The 19597-nt window shown below is 40.0% G+C and overlaps 2 protein-coding genes across 4 annotated transcripts in view; one reads left to right on the top strand and one right to left on the bottom strand.

Annotated features, from left to right (window-relative positions):
• The window catches only part of DAAM2 (dishevelled associated activator of morphogenesis 2), a 979794-nt gene that overhangs the window by 156335 nt on the left and 803862 nt on the right, over positions 1-19597 (bottom strand). The window lies entirely within an intron of this gene.
• The window catches only part of KIF6 (kinesin family member 6), a 381700-nt gene continuing 379095 nt past the window's right edge, over positions 16993-19597 (top strand). For all 3 annotated transcript variants that reach the window (XM_050787599.1, XM_050787598.1, XM_050787602.1), the window contains exon 1: positions 16993-17207. In XM_050787599.1, the coding sequence (XP_050643556.1) occupies positions 17142-17207 (66 nt within the window). In that variant the 5' untranslated portion in view covers positions 16993-17141. The remainder of the gene's footprint in view (positions 17208-19597) is intronic.

Genomic DNA, 19597 nt, shown 5'->3' with positions numbered 1-19597 from the left:
CCGGGAGGCGGAGCTTGCAGTGAGCCGAGATCCCGCCACTGCACTCCAGCCTGGGCGACTGAGCGAGACTCCGTCTCAAAGAAAGAAAGAAGAATGCAACCTTTTGTCTCTTATCTACTCCTAACCTGGCAGTCCCCAGTTCGAGTTGTCCCACCTTACTGGACTGGACCAATGTACATCTTACACATATTGATTGATGTCTCATGCCTCCCTAAAATGTATAAAAGCAAATTGCCCCGATCAGCTTGGGCACATGTCATCAGAGCTTCCTGAGGCTGTGTCATGGGCGCATCCTTAACTTTGGCAAAATAAACTTTCTAAATTGAATGACACCTGTTTCAGATGTTTTGGGTTCACAACATCAACCCAAAATTTATGCTCTAATTCAAGGAGCATAATGAATTCCAAAGCAGGTAGATAAATGAAATTCTTATCTAGGTGCATTGGAGAGAAACTACAAAAAGTCAAAGAGAAAATCCCAAAAGTAGCCAGATTAAAAAAAGACTACCTTCAAATGAGCCACAGTTAGACTAATAGCTGACTTCTCAATAGCAACAATGGAAGCTAGAAGCCAGAAGATCAGTATCTTCAGTGTGCTGAAAATAATAATAATAGTAACTAAGAATTCTTCACCAGGAAAAATATTCTTCAAGAATGACATTTTCTGTCAAACACTGAGGTAGTTCACCACTAAGAAATCACAGTGAAGGACGTTCTGAAGGTTGTTTCTAGGCAGAGGAAAATAATTCCAAATCTCAAATTAAACCATTGGACAGTCAAACTAAAGTCTTAATTTTTTTTTTTTTTTGAATCTGACTTGATTTTTTTTAAAAGGGAGAATTCTCACTATATATAATACCAGTTTTGTACATTTTGAATTCCATTCTTGATTTAATAAGCCTACATAGAAAGTGTTACTCATAGTAACACTCTATATAGTAATGTAACAAGATTAAAAGAAACTTAACCCAAAGTCGTGGTTAGGAAATAGAAGAGAGTGACAATAACTGCTTTTAGAACTGCTATGGCAGATGGTAAATTAACTTTTTGTCAGCTATAAAGTTACACATGTACAGCTGACCCTTGAACAACGTGGAGGTTGGGGACACTGACCACCCTTGCAGTCAAAACTCTGTACCGCATGTTCTCACTCATAGGTGGGAATTGAACAATGAGAACACTTGGACACAGGGTGGGGAATATCACACACTGGGGCCTGTCTTGGGGTGGGAGGAGCGGGAGGAATAACATTAGGAGATATACATAATATAATAACACATATTTTGTATGTTATACATATTATATACTGTGTCCTTACAATAGGGTAAGCTGAGAAAAGTAAATGTTCTTAAGAAAATCATAAGGAAGGGAAAACATATTTACATTCATTAAGTGGAAGTGCATCATCATTAAGGTCTTCACCCTTATCTTCATGTCAAGAAGGCTAAGGAGAAGGAAGGGGAAGGGTTAGTCTTGACATCTCATGGGTAGCAGAGACAGAAAAAAAAATCTCTGTATAAGCGGACCCACACAATTCAAACCCATGTTGATCTAGGGTCAACTGTATTTATGTCTCTAGACAATGGGAATTAGCTGTAGATGTAATGAAAAACTAACCAGCACAATGCAAAGAAATGGAATGTTTTCCATCATACATATTATCTTTTAATTTAGATTTCACAGAAGCCAAACTATTTGGAAGGACATACCAGATTCAAGGCTACCAATTTTGCTCGTCTTTTCGAATTCATCCTAGAATAATAAAAATATTACAGCACTTGGTAGTCCGTATTGTCCCAGCTAAACAGCACAAATGCTTGTGTTGATAAACAATAAAGAATCAAATAGACAAAAGCATAATATTTGGGGACAGGAAGATACTCAGAGACACAAGAATTCCCTCTCTATTATGCCTGAGAAACTTGAACACATCCACTGACAAGGAGCTCACTGCTTTTTGCTCTTGTATTGGACATTCCCAGTTGTTTAAGACTTTTTAATTGGGCCCAAACTTTCTTCCTAAAACTGGCTCATATTTGTCCAGCTCTGTTCTTTCAATGGCAAAATATGACAAATGTACTCCCTCTTCTATATAAGAGACCACTAAACATTAAAAGGAAGCTATAATGTCTCCCTTTAGAATTTGTTCATATAGGCTAATCATGTCTCATACAATTAAGCCTTGCCCAGTCAGCCTGCATTTGGGCAGCCAGAGGATAAACAATCTGATTCAATGAGGAAGGAAATAGTGGTATGAGAAGTAGAAAAAGTCAACGTGGAGAAGGGGAGGTAGGTTTTGAGAAGATAAAGTGTGCCAACACATATTTTATAACTTAAGTAAGATTTTCTGTACTTAGTGATTAGTTTTAAGATTTTGGGACTTCGCATGATGCATTGAAAGTAGGACAACTATTTGACCAGATTTGTAAAGGTACAAATCTGGAGCAGAAGTTCACCTAGAAACTTTCTGCTGGTAAGATAATGGCATTCAATTCTGAGACATGCCTTGTAAAGGGACTATCAATCTATGTCCTTCGATGTTGAAATAGCACATTGATTACAGTGTGCTAAGTGATTCCAGTTAATCTAGCTAGCTAAAGATCTGGGTGTAAGAAATTACACTTGTGAGGTCTGGCCAACCCTCACAGTGTAACTACAAAATGCACCTATAGTCATGGAACAAGGGATGCCAAGAAATATATTAATTTAGGAATAAAGGTGAAACAGGGGTAGACTGTTATTCCATGTGAATACTCTCTGAGCATTGCAATGGATGTTTTATCAACTGCTAATAATCAGGGTTTGTTCATATTATTAGGGAAAGACTGGATTTTAATGGCTCTTCCTACTGCCAAGAAATTTGGCTCCTACAGCTCATAAGCTGTGCCATCACTCCATGCATAAATCATAATATAGCAAATTGACAGAGGCTGCAGGTCCTGGGATAGCTAAGTGCTAGACAATTAGACAAGTGCTAGCTAAGTGAGGACAATTAAGATGTGACAGCATTTACACTCCATAATTCTGGATAGATTCATCTTACTAAAAGTATACTGAGAGAATCTGCTCAGAGTAGATTCTTGAAGAATGGACCTGGCTGGAGAAAACATCATGAGAAGATAGTTACTATGTCTGCAAGTATTCACTTGTTTGTTTATCCTACCAAATAGCAATTGATGCTGGGTTTCACATGGACATGACTGTCCATGGGAAACACGATTGGGAGATTGGGAGATGGATAAGTGTATTAGTCAGCTATTGCTATGACAATGCCACATAACAAAACTCAGTGGCTCATAAACAACAGCATTTTATTTATTTATTTATTTATTTTTTACTCACTGGTCGTTGGCTAGGGCAGCTCTGCTTCAGGACAAAGGTTGGCTGGTTTAGGTCCAGGCTGAAGATCAGGTGTGGGTTAGCTCCATGTGTTTCATTCTGGGCCTAAGCTGAGGGGATAGAAGCTAACTGGGTCATGCTTTTTTCATGATAATCACAGGAGCACAAAAGGACAACCAAACCATGTAAGCATACATAAAGCCTCTGTTCGTGTCACTTCTACTACATTTCATTGACCAAGTCCATATTCAATAAAGAAGAGGTTAGGGGGAAGTAAACACCTCTCACTGTCTCATTGTTCTGTGGAAGAACAATGCAATGCCACAAGGCAAAGGATATAGATGTATAATCCAATTGCAGGGGAGTAAAAAGTTGGAATGAATAATTCAGTCTTTCGGAGTACATGTTCTGTACTTTTTTGTAAAGGCTGGCCTAGATCACTGCATTTTTTTAAATTCGAGGATAAGATTTTAGGCTAAACCTGACTGAATCATATTATAAGTGAACCCATAAACCCTAATGAATCAACAACAGTGAGAAAGTCATCAATCATAAATCCAAGAAATTAAAAAATGCATCCAGCTCTGTGTGAAGGTTTCATTGAGTCCAGTGGTGAGGCGGATGCCTCAGGCCTCAAACACAGTGGGCTTGGCAGAACAGCCATACTGCTGTTTAGGCTGATTCGGGGCTAACAAATGCACTCAAGCATCTTGACATCGCCAGCAGCATAAAAGGGATGTGCTGGTTGCCAGCAAAAGTGCCATTAAAAATAGAAATAAAACATACAAAATATAAAAGTTGGGATAAAATGTCAAAGTGTGTTTATGAGAAGACCTATCCATTTCTAAGTGATGTAATGGAAAATCCATCTTTGGTCTACCCAAATCAAGGACGTTTTATAAACTGGATAATGTGACAATTTGTGACAAATCCTAAACCCACTAACCGAAATCTCCTGCCTCTAGGAAAAGTGTAGCTGGAATTTCTAAATAAGTAAAATTATGACTTAAAGGTCCAGAGAGAGGCAATTGCTGATACATCTTTAAGTCTACAGATATGTGTGTGTGTAAATGAATTGATAAATACATAGATAAGCGCGCATACTTTGTGTTGTTTTTGCCAACCAATACTTACTCAAAGCAAGGAGTAGATATTTTCAGCATTTAATATGTTTATTCTTTATTAACAGTCTTTGCAGTCAACCTATTTAATGAAAATTAAGCCTTTCTTCGGTTCAAATCTGTTCAGCCTTAAAGGGGATTCTCATTAGAGTTGTAACCCTGACATAAGAAAATGGAACATCTTAAGGCTTACAATGGTTGAATTGGAAACAGGGCCTTCCAACATAAAGGAAAAATGTCTCTCAAAGGTGTTCAATTCAATTCAATGTACCTCACACCTTATACAAATATTAGTTCAAAAGGTGTAAGAATGCATTATAGAACTAAACGTGAGATTATTGATACAAAACTATAAAACTTTCAGAAGAAAATCTTCATGACCTTGGATTAGGCAGAATTTTTAGATACGACATCAAAAGCATGAGTCATAATAATAATAATAATACACTAAACTTCATCAAAACTTTTTAAAAACTTTTGCTCTATGAAAGATGCTATTTAAAAATAGAAAAAATTAAGCTACAGAATTGGAGAAAATGTTTGGAGATCATATATATATAATATATATATTTTTATATATATATATACAAACACACACAATATTTCAACAAAAAGCAAATCAACATCTCAATTTAAAAAGTGACCAAAATATTTGAATTTTATGAAATAAGATATACAGATGGCAAATAAACATACAAAGAGATGCTCAACATCATTTGACACTAGGAAAATGAAAATTATAAGCACATAAGATACTGGTACTTATTAAATGGCTAAAACATTTCTTTTTTTTTTGAGATGGAGTCTGGTTCTGTCGCCCAGGCTGGAGTGCAGTGGCGCGATCTCCGCTCACTGCAAGCTCCGTCTCCCGGGAGTAGCTGGGACTACAGGTGCCCACCACCACACCCAGCTAATTTTTTGTATTTTGAGTAGAGACGGGGTTTCACTGTGTTAGCCAGGATGGTCTCGATCGCCTGACCTCGTGATCCATCCACCTTGGAGTCCCAAAGTGCAGGAATTACAGGTGTGAGCCACTGCACCCAGTCAAAAATTTCTTAAGTGTCAATACCAAGTGCTGACGAGGATAGAGAGCATCTGGAATTCTGAAATATTGCCAGTGGGAATGCAAAATGGTGTATTCATTTTGAAAAACAGGTTTGGGAGTTCTTATAAATGTAATCATACACTAACAATATGACCCAGAAATCCTACTCCTAGGCACTAACCCTAGATAAATGAAGGCTTACATCCTTAAGTGGTTGAACAGATAAACAAACAGTGGTACATCCAATCCATGGAATACTACTCAACAATACAAACGAACAAACCATTAATACATGCAAAATAATGAATGAATTGCAAATACATTACACTGAGCAAAGAAGTCAGACTCAGAGGTTACATATTGTATGATTCTATTTATATGACATTCTAGAAAAGGCAAAATTAGAGGGATCAAGAACAGATCAGTAGCTGTCAGGGGTCCAAAGTGAGGAGATGATTTGATGACAGATAAGCAACACGAGAGAATTTGGAGGTAGGAGGAGTGACAGAATTGTTCTGTATCCCAATAATGGTGATGGTTATATGGCTGTATACATTTGTCAAAATTCATAGAACTGTATATTTCAAAAAAGTGAAGTAGACTGTAGGTGAATTTTATAATCAAGTTTAAAAATTCAACTCAACAAACATTTAACATTTGAGTGTTATATGCCAGGCACTCTACTAAAGGTAGGATAGAATACAAAAATGAGAAAGTTGTGGATCCTGCCCCTAAGGGAATTTAAAACTGTCATAGAAAGGCATTAGGCTACAGGAGAGAGTGGCACATTCTGAATGCTGTACTAGAAAGCAGTCTACATAAAGAGCTGCAAGAGAAGTACACACAGAGACTAGAGGGTTTAAATGCAGACGAGATGGAGATATCACTTTATAAATGTGATGATAAATGGAAGCTTATGAGATTTAAGATGCACCTTAAAAACTAGCATGATTTAGTAGGCAGAGATTGGAGATGGGGGAGGAGAGAGGTCAGGGCAGAAGGAGGCCCACAGAAGGTTATGGGTGCTGGTGGTTAAGGAGGCTGTGTAGGGGCAGTGACGAGTGGTTTAGTTTGATTGGAGGGAAAGGGGAAAGTGTTGGAACTAATTTGTGGAGTGTCTTGAATGGCTTGGTAAGATGTTCTTAATTCAATGGAAAGTGGGAAACCATTAAAGCATTTCCAGTAGAGCTTGACTTTAAAAAAGAATTTTCCAAATTCCTTTGACCATAGGGCACTTAAAAATTATAATGTAAAGAAAGAACACCAACATGTTGCCTAGGAGAGTTAATCCCCAGCTGTCTGTCAAAACATCCTTGATTTAGCAATTGACCCACAGAGAAAACATTGTATAGTACAAATGCTTAATATATAAGAAAATGGAATATTATCAAAACTATACATTTACATTGTAAGACACACACAGACATGGTTCAGAGATCATCAAATAGGTAAATAATATTAAAAGGATGATTGGTTGACAAATGTGATCTAAGCATCTGTCTGAAGATTGAACGTTATGTGCTCCTAGAGCAGATGAATCTTGTGTGGTTTACTGTGGCTCTATAGGATGTTATATTATTATCATTTAGAGGTATATCCTGTTACTTAGATAACCACATAAACTTAGAAGTACACAAGTATGCTTGGTAAACACATGTTTCTAATTTAGAAATTTAGAAGAAAAACATCAATAGTGCTGACCATAGAAAACACTGTTGCTCCTCTGCCCACATCTTCCCAGTCCACCCCGCAGATCATTGCAACTTTGTGGACATACCTATACATGCCGAAAGCATCCTGCCTCCAGGATCTGCGCCTCTCTCTGCCCAGTGACTTTCTCTGAATGACAGGGCACACAGGATCAGTTGGAAGTGCTGGGGAGGTAGAATATTCCCACCTCTGAGAGCAGCCCTCCAGCAATGAAAAGCAGGAGTTGTTGAATAAATACCCTGCTTCTTGGCCCCTCGGGGAGCAATGCTGAGATGTGTGCTCTGTAACAGTCTTGTGGAGGGTCCTGTCGGGATTGAGCCCTACTTTCCCACCAGGACAATCCACCCATAAATGCACCTATCATTGGTTTTCCTCCTTTCCCTGTTTTCTTGGGACCATCTCCCAAATAAACTCCTAACACCCAAATCCTTATCTCAGTGTCTGTTTGGGGAGAATGCAATCTGAGACCATGTTGTTTTTTTTTTCCCCCACCGGCATGTTTTTACAAGTTCAACCATTATGTCATTTCTCATTAAGTAAGTATTTATCAAACACTTACTATGTACAAGAATGGAATATGATGATGAGCAAGTGAAAAGTGATCTAGGCCTTCATTTGGCCTAGACTAGGAGTAACCATAAAGTCCAAGGTGCTAAGGGTACACGTAGCTAGCGTTCTGAATCTAGTCTGAGAGGGTCACGGGAGACTTCTCAAAGAGAGTGATGTTTCCGTTCTGCCTAAACAGCAAGCAAGGGCTTGGAAAAGAGGAGGCAGAAAAGTGTTACAAGCTGTGTAATTTAGGAAACATTCTTTTTGTATTTGGGGAAATAAAAATCATGGCAGAGGAGGAAGAGCAGACTGCCTTTGTCAAACATCTGAAAATCCATTTTAATACGAAATAAAAGAAGGTGAATAAGTATTTAATTGGTGATTTGTAAACGGTGCATTCTTTTTAAATTAAAAACAAATTGATCCCTAGAGTCATTAAATGCTTCCCAGACCTTCTGAAAGAAACTCACTCATTTAACAGAGGGCCACTGTGCTTCTATATCTATCACTCCCTCAGATCCTGTGTCTGTTGTCTTCCATGGATACAAATGTTAATGTACTCTATTTATCACCCTGGGAAATTTGTAACCTTTTTTTTTTTTTTTTTTTTTTTTTTTTTGCCTGAAGAAAGAAGGTTCAGAAATGGAAACCGTGATTTAATTCTTTCTCTTGTTAAATGTCTACTCAATTTGTAGATTGTCTTTGTTTTCTTGGGTGAAACAGGAAGAGACAGTAATTTTCAGTGTGAAAATATGAACCTCAAATAAAAAATTTTAATTTGTAAAGGCTTTATTGAATCAGTTCCTTGCAATGAGTTCTGCATCCACTTATTCATTCAATACACATGCAGAAATCTCCCCAGTACCTCAACCTTGTTAGTCACTGGAAATACAAAGATAAACAGGGTTTAGTTGGTGCCCTTAAATAACCCTAAGAATGATGGGGAGACAGATACATATGGACAACATTGGCAGGGAAAGAAGTACTAATACAAAGGAACATATAAGATGTAGCTGCACAGAAGAGGGTCACTAACTTCACTAGGGGAGATGGAAGGGATGGCTTTCCAGCCCGGGTGACATTTGAGCTGGATCTTGGTTGCATTTTCCTGACAAACTGGGAGGCAGCACTGAGAACAGAAGAAATGGCCTTGACAAAAGCATGGAGACATGAAAAAACATGGCGTGCTTGGGAATTGCAGGAAATCTGTGGCTGGTGTACAGGGGCGGGGAAGAGGAGGTGGAAGACATGATAAGGGCTATGAAAGTGATGTAAAGACAGTTGGGGACCAGGTTATGAAGGACCTTTGGGCTTGATTTCATTTGTAACAGGGATTGGAGGTCTTCAAACAAGCATTGACGTGAACTGGTTTGCATTGTATAATCTCGTAGCTGTTGTAATAGACGGACTAAAGGGTAGGACGGAATTAGAGGCAGGAAAAGCAGTTGGGAGACCTTTGCTAGTTCTGGCAAAGAGACTAAGAGCCAAACTAAAGCAGGTAGTAAGTAGTGAGGATGAAGTTGACGGGAGGGAGGAAAAGGTTATTCAGGAGGCAGCATAGCCAGGACTTGGAAACTATTTGGATGTAGATATACTAGAGAGAGGAAGCGGCAAAGGGCAACTTTGAGGTCAAGCCTAGGCAACTGGCTCTGTCATGATGTTAGTCCAAGATGTACACACAAAAGGTATCACTCTGGAGGTGCAAAGTTTAAACATGTCCTATGGAGTAGGAGAGACAGAAACTAGACGGCAGGAAGTTGAAAAGTAAATGAGAGATTAGGAAGTAGAGACTTGGATAGATTCGACTGCCAAATACCCAGATTCAGGATGAATAAGGTGTGCTTGGATGTTGTGACAATAATAATGTGTCAGATAAGACTCTCTGCTATGTGAGCCATTTACTTTTGTTTTAAGTTATTTGCTGGTAAGCATTTTTTCTAATTCTGAAATATGCAAAGAAGCACATTTAAGTAAACACCCTCAGGAGATAGGGCAGCATGGGTAATTTAGTTAAAAGAGAGGCCTTCTAGAGCTATTTTTAACTCAGCCCATCACTTGTTTCCTCGGGATGTTGGTGAAACATTCAGGTTGTTTATGAGGAGCCTGTGTATAAATACACAGTCATATTTTCCATTCAAAACTGGAGGCTTTACCAGCTTTCCCTTGATGCCATGGCACTGTCATTTTGTTCATATGTTATACTCTATAATCCGGCAAGAGCCTGGGCTGTAATTCCATATGGCTGGCCACCAGCTTCCAGCCCTAAAGGACTTTGATGTTGTTCCTCAGGGGGAGCTCCAGGGGGTGCTGCAGGAAGAGATCAGATAAATTGGGAGAAAGGGGCCTCTGTCTCTTAGCCAGAGAGGTAAGAACCAGCAGGAGAGAGGACCAAGTGTGACGGCGAAATCCTAGTGACCCAAGTGCTGGTGACGTTTTATGAATTCCGCTCCGTTATATGTGGAAAGATGGTTATGCTAATGAAATTATGCTTTAAATTAGCTGAACATATTCTCAGAAGAAAAATTTTTGCTAAAATTATATATTACAGATTTTGTGGTACTCTTGCTCTGCAATTTAACAGTATGTTGTTATTATTTGGCATTTAATGAGCACCAGAAATTGCTTTGTGTATTCTCCACTTGGTTCAGAAACAATGAAATAAATTACCTTCTTAGACTGCCCGGTATTAAAGGATCCTTCTGGTACTGACCACCCATAGACTGATAGGCAGGGGATTTCTGATGAAAGTCTCCTCTGCAGAAAATATGTTTTTCCTTCTCTTCTTTAGACTACTACCCATAAAATCCTCAATCAGGGACACCCAGGAATCATGCAGTGCCCAAAGTTCTACCCAATATCACCAAATATAAAGGGGCAGTTTACATAGGTTGATTTTTTTTTTTTTTTTTTTTTTTTGAGGCGAAGTCTCACTTTGTCTCCCAGACTGGAGTACAGTGGTGCAATCTCGGCTCACTGCAACCTCTGCCTCCCAGATTCAAGTGATTCTCCTGCCTCAGCCTCCCCAGTAGCTGGGATTACAGGTATGTGCCACCACACCTGGTTAATTTTTGTATATTAGTAGAGACAGGGTTTCACCATGTTGGCCAGGCTGGTCTCGAACTCCTGACCTCAAGTGATCCGCCCGCCTCGGCCTCCCAAAGTGCTGGGATTACAGGCATGAGCCACTGTGCGCAGCCTCAGTTGACTTTTGATCTATTAATATTGCTATGTATTAATAAGCGGCAAATTTCTGATTACTGGCCTTGATTCTTGGAGGTAGTTATCAAAAGAAGACTCCAGGCAGGCCGGGCACAGTGGCTCACACCTGTAATCCCAGCACTTTGGGAGGCCGAGGCAGGTGGATCACGAAGTCAGGAGATCAAGACAATCCTGGCTAACACGGTGAAACCCCGTCTCTACTAAAAATACAAAAAAAATAGCTGGGCGTGGTGGCGGGCGCCTGTAGTCCCAGCTACTCGGGAGGCTGAGGCAGGAGAATGGCGTGAACCCAGGAGGCGGAGCTTGCAGTGAGCGGAGATCATGCCACTGCACTCCAGCCTGGGCGACAGAGCGAGACTCCATCTCAAAAAAAAAGAAGACCCCAGTCAAACGTTTTCTCTCTTGTTAGTGAAGCCTCCAGCACCTGTCTGGAAAGTCTTGTTCACCTTATAATGGCGGGGGTGGGAGGGGACAGTCATGCTGTGACCATGAAAGATTTTTGAACAAGCAAAAACATAAATTCCCCAAAGCCATGTATAAACTAGGGGAGGGAGAAATTTACTGCAATTAGGTAATTTTATGTACATATTCTATATCAAAATTACAGCCCATGAAATTTTTACTGGTCCCTCTTCAGACTTATAAAATAAAATGATGCATTTTATAGTTGTAGCAGCAACAGCTAAAGAGGTATTTGAAAACTAGTGCGAGAGCATAGTTTCATTTTTTTAAAAACAAAACATACAAGCAAACAAATCCAACTAACTTGCCTATAGACTAATTCATTTCAGGCATAGCTTAATTTCTTTCAGATTTGAGGCTTATAAACCCTGGCTAATTTGCCTGGTACAATTATCTGTTATTTTGGCAACTGCAAAGTTCAATCATCTTTTAAATAGTTGAAAAGCATCTTAATTCTCACATTTAAACAAGCAGATAAAATACAAATAATAACACTGAATATAAATCCAGGGGTGGGAAAGACACTGTGACTTGGAGATTTAATCTCAAAACCTATTTTGTACCCATTTCACCCATCTGTTTGAGATTTAGGTAAACCTGTCAGAAGCAGTGGGCCTGGGAGTTACTGAGGTCAGTTATACCAGAAACAGAAAAAAGGGTTGAAGTACAGTCCTGCAAATGTGCTTTATTTAGGCAGTACTGTGCTGTAACCATTTTGAATGTGAATGGTTTTAGCTAGGGCACTAGTCTCCAGTTCACCATGACATTCCCTATTATCATATGCCTGTCTGCTTGATGAATTTACATCATCGGTCTGGACCCAGGAGACATTTGAGTTTGCAATCTCCAGTATGTCTTATATGCATATGTATGCCATTGTTTCTGCTCTTTAGAAGGTGTTTACAATCAAAGGAATTCAATCCACAGGTCAGAACCCTTTAGATATGAGCACTCTCTATTCACCACAAACCATGTTAATGCCCACATTACATGTCCATGATGACCCCATGAGGTAGCTATTGTTATTATCTATCTTCATTTATTGGATGAGGCAACTGAGACTTAAAAGCATAAATTACTTGCCCAAGGTCACACAAGTAAAGATTGGATTTGGGAATGACAGATGCAGGATTGGAACCCACATTTTCTCTCCATCAAAACATTTAATCGTATGACACAGAGCTCAAAATAGGAATTGTTAAATGTCCTATATCCTGGACCCATAGATTTCCCTCCTTCCTTTTGCAACACTCCTCCAAAGACCACAAGTATCTTTAAGCAGCCTAGACTTCATGATTAAAATGCTCCTTTGTGAATACCCTTGGCTCCCTGACCTTTTCACCTTCCATTCCACCCTCCTGGTAAAGTGCAATTGCTCATCTGAGGAAAACACCTATTCTCTTCTCTCTTCCCTATACCGTCAACCTCTCCTTCTTTATTAGATATACCCCTTTGGATATGGACAAAGACCACTGGTACACTGGATTCCTCTAGCTCTCACCTGTGTTTTGCTTCTTCATAATCCTTCACAACCAGGCTTCTGTGAAAAGCAGCCTATCTTGATTGCCTCCACTTCCTAACTTCCCACTTACTCTTCAGCCTCTGGCAACCTAACTTCTGACTCCGCTACTCCACTGAAATCTACATTACTAATGACCTTCTAGTTGCTGGATGAAATGGATGTTTTTCAGTGCATCGTCTTTACTATTCAACACCGTTGAATACTTTCCTCTCAAAATGTTCTCTTCCCTTGGCTTCCATGGCATAACATTCCCTTTTCTCTCTCAGACCTCTCTGGCTGCTTCCTTCAACTTCTTTTGCAGCCCCTCTTCCACCTCCCACCATCAGTGTTAGGATTTCAACCTCGGTGCTCGTGAGTGACTTGGTCACTTTCTGGAAAAAACTTCATGATGACTCCCAAGCCTATATTTCCACCATAACGTACTCCTAAACCTTATCCAGCTACTTCTGAAGTCCCACAAGCAATTGAAATTTAACATGTCCCCAACTCCTTACTTCCTCCTTTTCCCCACTCCCATCTATTCTGCCTGTCCAGGTGAATCCTGCACCCAATCTTGAGTCATCTCTTCCTTGCTAGGTGAAAAAGCCCTGAAGTCTATATAATAAATGCCTGGTTCTCTCTTCTTCTCCATTCCTGATATTGCAGCACCTGTTCATACTCAAATCTTCTTGTCTTTTTTTTTCTTTTCTTATTGTGGTACAGTTTATATACAGTATAGTTCACTCTTTTAAGTGTATAGATAGTTCTATGAGTTTTGACAAATGCATATAGTTATGTTACCACAACCACAATCTAAATATGCAACAGTTCCATCGCCCCCCCAAAACTCTCCCGTGTTCATCTGCAGTCAACCCCTTTTCCTACCCTCAGCACCTGGAAACCACTGATCTCTTTTCTAGCCTTAGTTTTTCTTTTTCTAGAATGTCATATATATATATATATATATAAAATTACATATGACATTATATAGTATATATTATGTAGTCATATATGACATTATATATTATATGTTAATTATATATGATATAATTATAAGTATATTTATATTATATATTTATATATTATATTTACATTATATATAATATAATAATATATAATTATATAATATAAGTAATGATTATATATTATATATTATATATAAACTAGATATATATTTTATATATATAATTCCATATATGTATATGGAATTAGAAAGTACGCAACCTTGAGTCTGGTTATCTTTCACTTATAATAAATGTGAGACTTAACCATGTTGTCGTAGGCATCTGTAATTCATTCCTTTTTATAGCATAGATATATCAGTTTGTTTATCTATTTACCAGCTGAAGAACATTTACTTTGTTTCCAGTTTTTGGCAATTGTGAATAAAACCACCGTAAACATTCATGCTTAGATTTCTATGTGAACATAGTTTTCATTTCACTTGGGTTAATAACTAAGAGGTGGATTGTTGGGTGATATAGTAAGTACATGTATAACTTTATAAGAAATTACAAACCTATTTTTCAAAGTGGCTGGTTCCTCTTGTTTTCTCACCAGTGATGTTTGAAAGTTCTAGATGCTCTTCATCCATGTCAGCACTTAGTATTATCAGTTTTATTTTCTTATTTTTCACCATTCTAAGAGATGTGTAGTGGTATCTCATTGTGGTTTTAATTTCATTTCATTAATGATAAATGATATTGAGCATATTTTTCATGTGCTTATTTGCCATCCATAGATCCTCTTTGGTGAAGTGTTTGTTCAAATCTTTGCACCCTCCCTTCACCTTAAACAAATGAATTGTTTGTTTTTCTATTATTAGGTTTTAAGAGTTTGTATACATTCTGGATGCAAGTCCTTTTATCAAGATACGTGTCTTGCAAAAGTTTTCTCCCAATCTTTAGTTAGTTTTTTGTTTTCTTAAGAGTCTTTAGGCTGGGTGCAGTGGTTCATGGCTGTAATCCCAGCACTTTGGGAGGCTGAGGTGGGTGGATTGCTTGACCTCAGGAGTTCAAGACCAGCCTGGGCAAGATGATGAAATTCTGTCTCTACAAAAAATACAAAAATTAGCTGAGTGTGATGGCGCACGTCTATAAGCCCAGCTACTTGTGGGGCCAAGGCAGGAGAATCACTTGAGCCCAGGAAGTTGAGGCTACAGTGAGCCATGTTCATGCCACTGTACTCCATCCTGGGCGACAGAGCAAGACCTTGTCAAGAAAGAAAGAAAGAAAGGAAGAAAGAAAGAAAGAAAGAAAGAAAGAAAGAAAGAAAAAGAAAGAAAGAAAGAAAGAAAGAAAGGAAGGAAGGAAGGAAGGAAGGAAGGAAGGAAGGAAGGAAGGAAGGAAGGAAGAGGGGTGTCTTTAATAAACTTTTTATTTTGTAAAAAATAATACAGAGAGAACTTGTATACCCATTTCCCAGTTTTCCCCAGTGGTAACATCTTGCATAACTATAGTACAATATCAAAATCATAGAATTGACATTGATACAGTCCATCAATCTCATTCAATTTTATTTGATTTTTGCCAGTTTTACACGTGCTTATTTGAATGTGTGTGTAATTTGTTCTATGCAATGCTATCACGTGTGTAGATTTCTGTGGCCACCATCACAGTCAAGACACAGAACAGCCCATCACAAGGATTTCTTTTATAACCCTGCACACCTCCCTGTCAACCAGTAATTTCTCTCCATCTCTATAATTTTGTCATTTCACGAATGGTATACAAATAGAACCATACAGTATTTAACTTTTGAGCCTGGCTTCTTTCATGAAACATAATTCCCTGAAAATTCATCCAATTTGTTACACGTATCAACACTTCCTTCCTTCTTAATCGCTGAATGGTATTCCAGTTTTTTTAAACCATCAGCTGAAGAACATCTGGGTTTTTCCAGTTTGGGGCTATTACAAATAAAGGTGCTAAAACTATAAACACATATATGCAGGTTTTTGTGTGAACACACGTTTTCATTCATCTGAGATAAATGCCCTAGAGTGCAACTGCTGTGTCTTAGAGTAGTTGCACCCTTAGTTTTGTAACAAACTGTCAAACTATTTTCCAGAGTGTCTGTACCTTTAAACAGTGTATGTTTTACATTATACATTCCTACCAGTAAAGTGCAACTGATTCAGTTTCTCCACATCTTTGCCAGCATCCGGTGTTGCCACTTTTTTTTTTTTTTTTTCCATTCTGATAGATGAATAGTGATGCCTCATTGTGGTTTTAATTTATATTTTCCACGTGGATAATAATGTTGACTATCTTTTCATGTGCTAACAGTGTTTGAAGAGCTCATCCTTTCTTGCCGTGACCGTTGTGTGGGAAACAGTCCCTTTCATCCAGTTTTATCCTTTTCCAAAACAGAGCTAGCCCTACTTCTAATTCCATCATAGCACAGCTTGTATTCCTTGGTTTTGGTTTCCTGTTGAAAATCTGTCTCCTTGTCACTTGAGAGACCTTGTGAAGGAAAAAAAAAAAAAAGAAAAATCTGTCTCCTTCTTCAGACTGTGATCTCCAAGTAAGCCGGAACTGTGATCTCCAAGTAAGTTTTGCAATCTCGGCTCACTGCAGCTTCGACCTCCTGGGCTCAAGTTATCCTCCTGCCTCAACCTCCCAGGCGTGCCACCACGCCTGGCTAACTTTTGTATTTTTTATGGAGACGGGATCTCACTATGCTGCCCAGGCTCGTCTCAAATTCCTGGGCTCCAAGCCATGCTCCCACCTCGAGTTCCCCAAAACTGCTGGGATTACAAGCCTGAGCCAACCACACCTGGCCCATGTATTTTTTTTTTAAGGCAAGGGCATGGAGAATAAAATGGGTGAATGAGCGGGGCGGGGCAAAGCATGGTGGTTGTTACCCTTTAACCACGCTGTCCAGGCCCGGTCTGGTGCAAAACCCAGAGCCCAGACACTCGCTCCTGCGCATGCGCGGCGCTCTCCCCTCACCCCCCCCCCCGCCCACCCCGCCCTAGCCCCGCCCCAGCCCCGCCCCAGCCCCGCCCCTTAGTAGCTTCCTTTGGGTTGCGACCAATTAGAGGGAGGAGGCGGGATCCTGGCTGCCACGGTGCTCACTGGGTAGTGTCCCTAGCTACTGTTGCTAAGACTGTGGGTCGCCGGAGGTGGTGGGAGTTAGTTTTGGCAACCAGGGCCTGAGAGAGGTCAAGGGTCATTGCAGAGCCAGGGAGGAGATGGTGAAGCAGACGATCCAGATATTCGCAAGGGTGAAGCCCCCTGTCCGGAAGCACCAACAAGGGGTACGGGCTGGAGCCTCCGGGGCGCCGGCGCGGCGGGGCCTCCTGGGCTGGGGTCGGGCGGCACGCGAAGGGGCTGGGCGGAGGTGAGGGGCTTGCTGGCGGGCGCCGAGGCCGCCTGGAATCTCGCACACACTGTCTGAGGAGCCCTGCAGCCGCGAAGACCCTCGCACACTGCTGTCCTGCTATCAGCGACGCGACTGACAGCTAGGCCACTCCCACCTGGCACGGCGCAGACCCGGCACAGAGCCATATTTTTTTGCAGCCAGGCACACGTGTTCACGCGGGGGCAGACTGGTGCATGTTCAGTATGCCTGTATAGCGTGCGCTTCAACTACACGTAAGCACTTACAGCACCTTTCTGGGAAACTCACGCAGCACCGCACATGCAGATACACTCAAAGGTACGTTTTGGCACTCGGGCAAAACGTGCAAGGAAGAGATGCATGTTTATGTACCTCTGAAATAATACAAATATAGATAGACACAAATGCACAAAGCATTCACATATGTAGTACTTTGCACCCAGTGGGGCCTCAGTAACTTGTTGACTCTGTTGTTATTCTCCAACATAAACGTGAACCTTTACATATACTCCTTGTATTAATAGATTTAGGTAGATGCTTTAGCATCCCGACCCGAAGAATACGCATGTGTACTTCATTCAGAAACAAATATTTACTAGGTGCTTCCTCTAGTGTGCTAAATTCAGAAAGGTATAAAAAAGGTTAAGACATTGTCCTGACTCTGAGCAATGATACTTTGTATGCTTCTTTTTTTTTTTTTTTTTTTTTTTTTTTTCTGAGATGGAGTCTTGCTCTGTCACCCAGGCTGGAGTGCAGTGGTGCATCTCGTCTTTGGCTCTCTGCAAGCTCCGCCTCCCGGATTCTCGCCATTCTCCTGCCTCAGCCTCTCGAGTAGCTGGGACTACAGGTGCCCGCCACCACGCCCAGCTAATTTTTTGTATTTTTAGTAGAGACGGGTTTCACCGTGTTAGCGAGGATGGTCTCGATCTCCTGATCTCGGGATCCGCCCGCCTCGGCCTCCCAAAGTGCTGGGATTACAGGCGTGAGCCACCGCGCCTGGCACTTTGTATGCTTCTTAAATGTTTCAAAACATCCTCTCTTCTGCCTAGAAGGGAGCATAGTCATTCTTATGTATCTTGAGAAATGGCCACCTGACAGGTGCTTTACCTGCATTATCTCTCATTCTCAAAAGAACCCTGCAAGGTTGGTGTCATTTTCCTCATTTTACAGATTAGGAAACTGAGTTTCAGGATAAATAATGTGACCAAGGTACCCAGCTGGGGAGTGGCAGAGCTGTAATTTTTTTTTCAATTTTAGAACATTTGTTTTATTTTTAAAAATTTGTTATACTTTTAAGTCCTAGGGTACATGTGCAGAACGTGCAGGTTTGTTACATAGGTATAGATGTGCCATGTTGGTTTGCTGCACCCATCAATCTGTTATCTACTTTAGGTATTTCTCCTAATGTTATCCCTCCCCTAGCCCCTGACCCAGCAACAGGCCCCAGTGTGTGATGTTCCCCTCCCTGTGTGCATGCGTTCTCATTGTTCAACTCCCACTTATGAGTGAGAACACGTGGTGTTTGGTTTTCTGTTCTTGTTTTAGTTTGCTGAGAATGATGGTTTCCAGCTTCATCTGTGTCCCTACAAATGACATGAACTCATCTTTTTTTATGGCTGCATAGTATTCCATAGTGTATATGTGCCACATTACTCTATCATTGATGGACATTTGGGTTGGTTCCATATCTTTGCTATTGTGAACAGCAGAGCTGTAATTTTAACTAAGGATTTTTGATTTCAAAGCTGTCCCCTTTTCAGAAACCTTTTTTGCCCCCCAAAGTGAAAATTTAGGCAACGGCAATTTGGATCATATTTGTGAATATATGGAGTGAACATATTAATCATGTTGTATTTCTGTTCCATATATATACTGTGTATATGTCTATGTGGAACATCATAGCATCTCATGATTAACCATTTGCCTCATATAATTTATGTATTTAGAACAGGAATAAAACAATGTAGAAAGAACCATGGGTATCTTCCCATTTTCTCTCCTCTAACTAATAATCACTTACATGCATTTCTTTTTAGAGTGCATCATATGTAAAGAGTGTATTATATGTAACATTTCCCCCCAGATTCTTAGCTTAAACTGTTGAGCTTATCTACATGGACTCAGCAGTCAGAGCTGAGGCTGGGATAAGGTCAAGAGACAGGATGGGTAGGGGCAGGGCTCAGGGAAGTGGATGGAGAGTCTTGTATTTAATATTGAAATTTCTTTTCTCTTAAAATGCAGTGTTTGGATATTTTAATGTACCTCATTTTGTATTTCTTTGGTGAGTCTGTAGAGCGGATTGGTTGA

The sequence above is a fragment of the Macaca thibetana genome, chromosome 4, assembly GCF_024542745.1.
Source record: "Macaca thibetana thibetana isolate TM-01 chromosome 4, ASM2454274v1, whole genome shotgun sequence".
Taxonomy (NCBI): domain Eukaryota; kingdom Metazoa; phylum Chordata; class Mammalia; order Primates; family Cercopithecidae; genus Macaca; species Macaca thibetana.
Note: the sequence above shows the minus strand (reverse complement) of the source record. Positions and strands in the feature narration are given on the sequence as shown.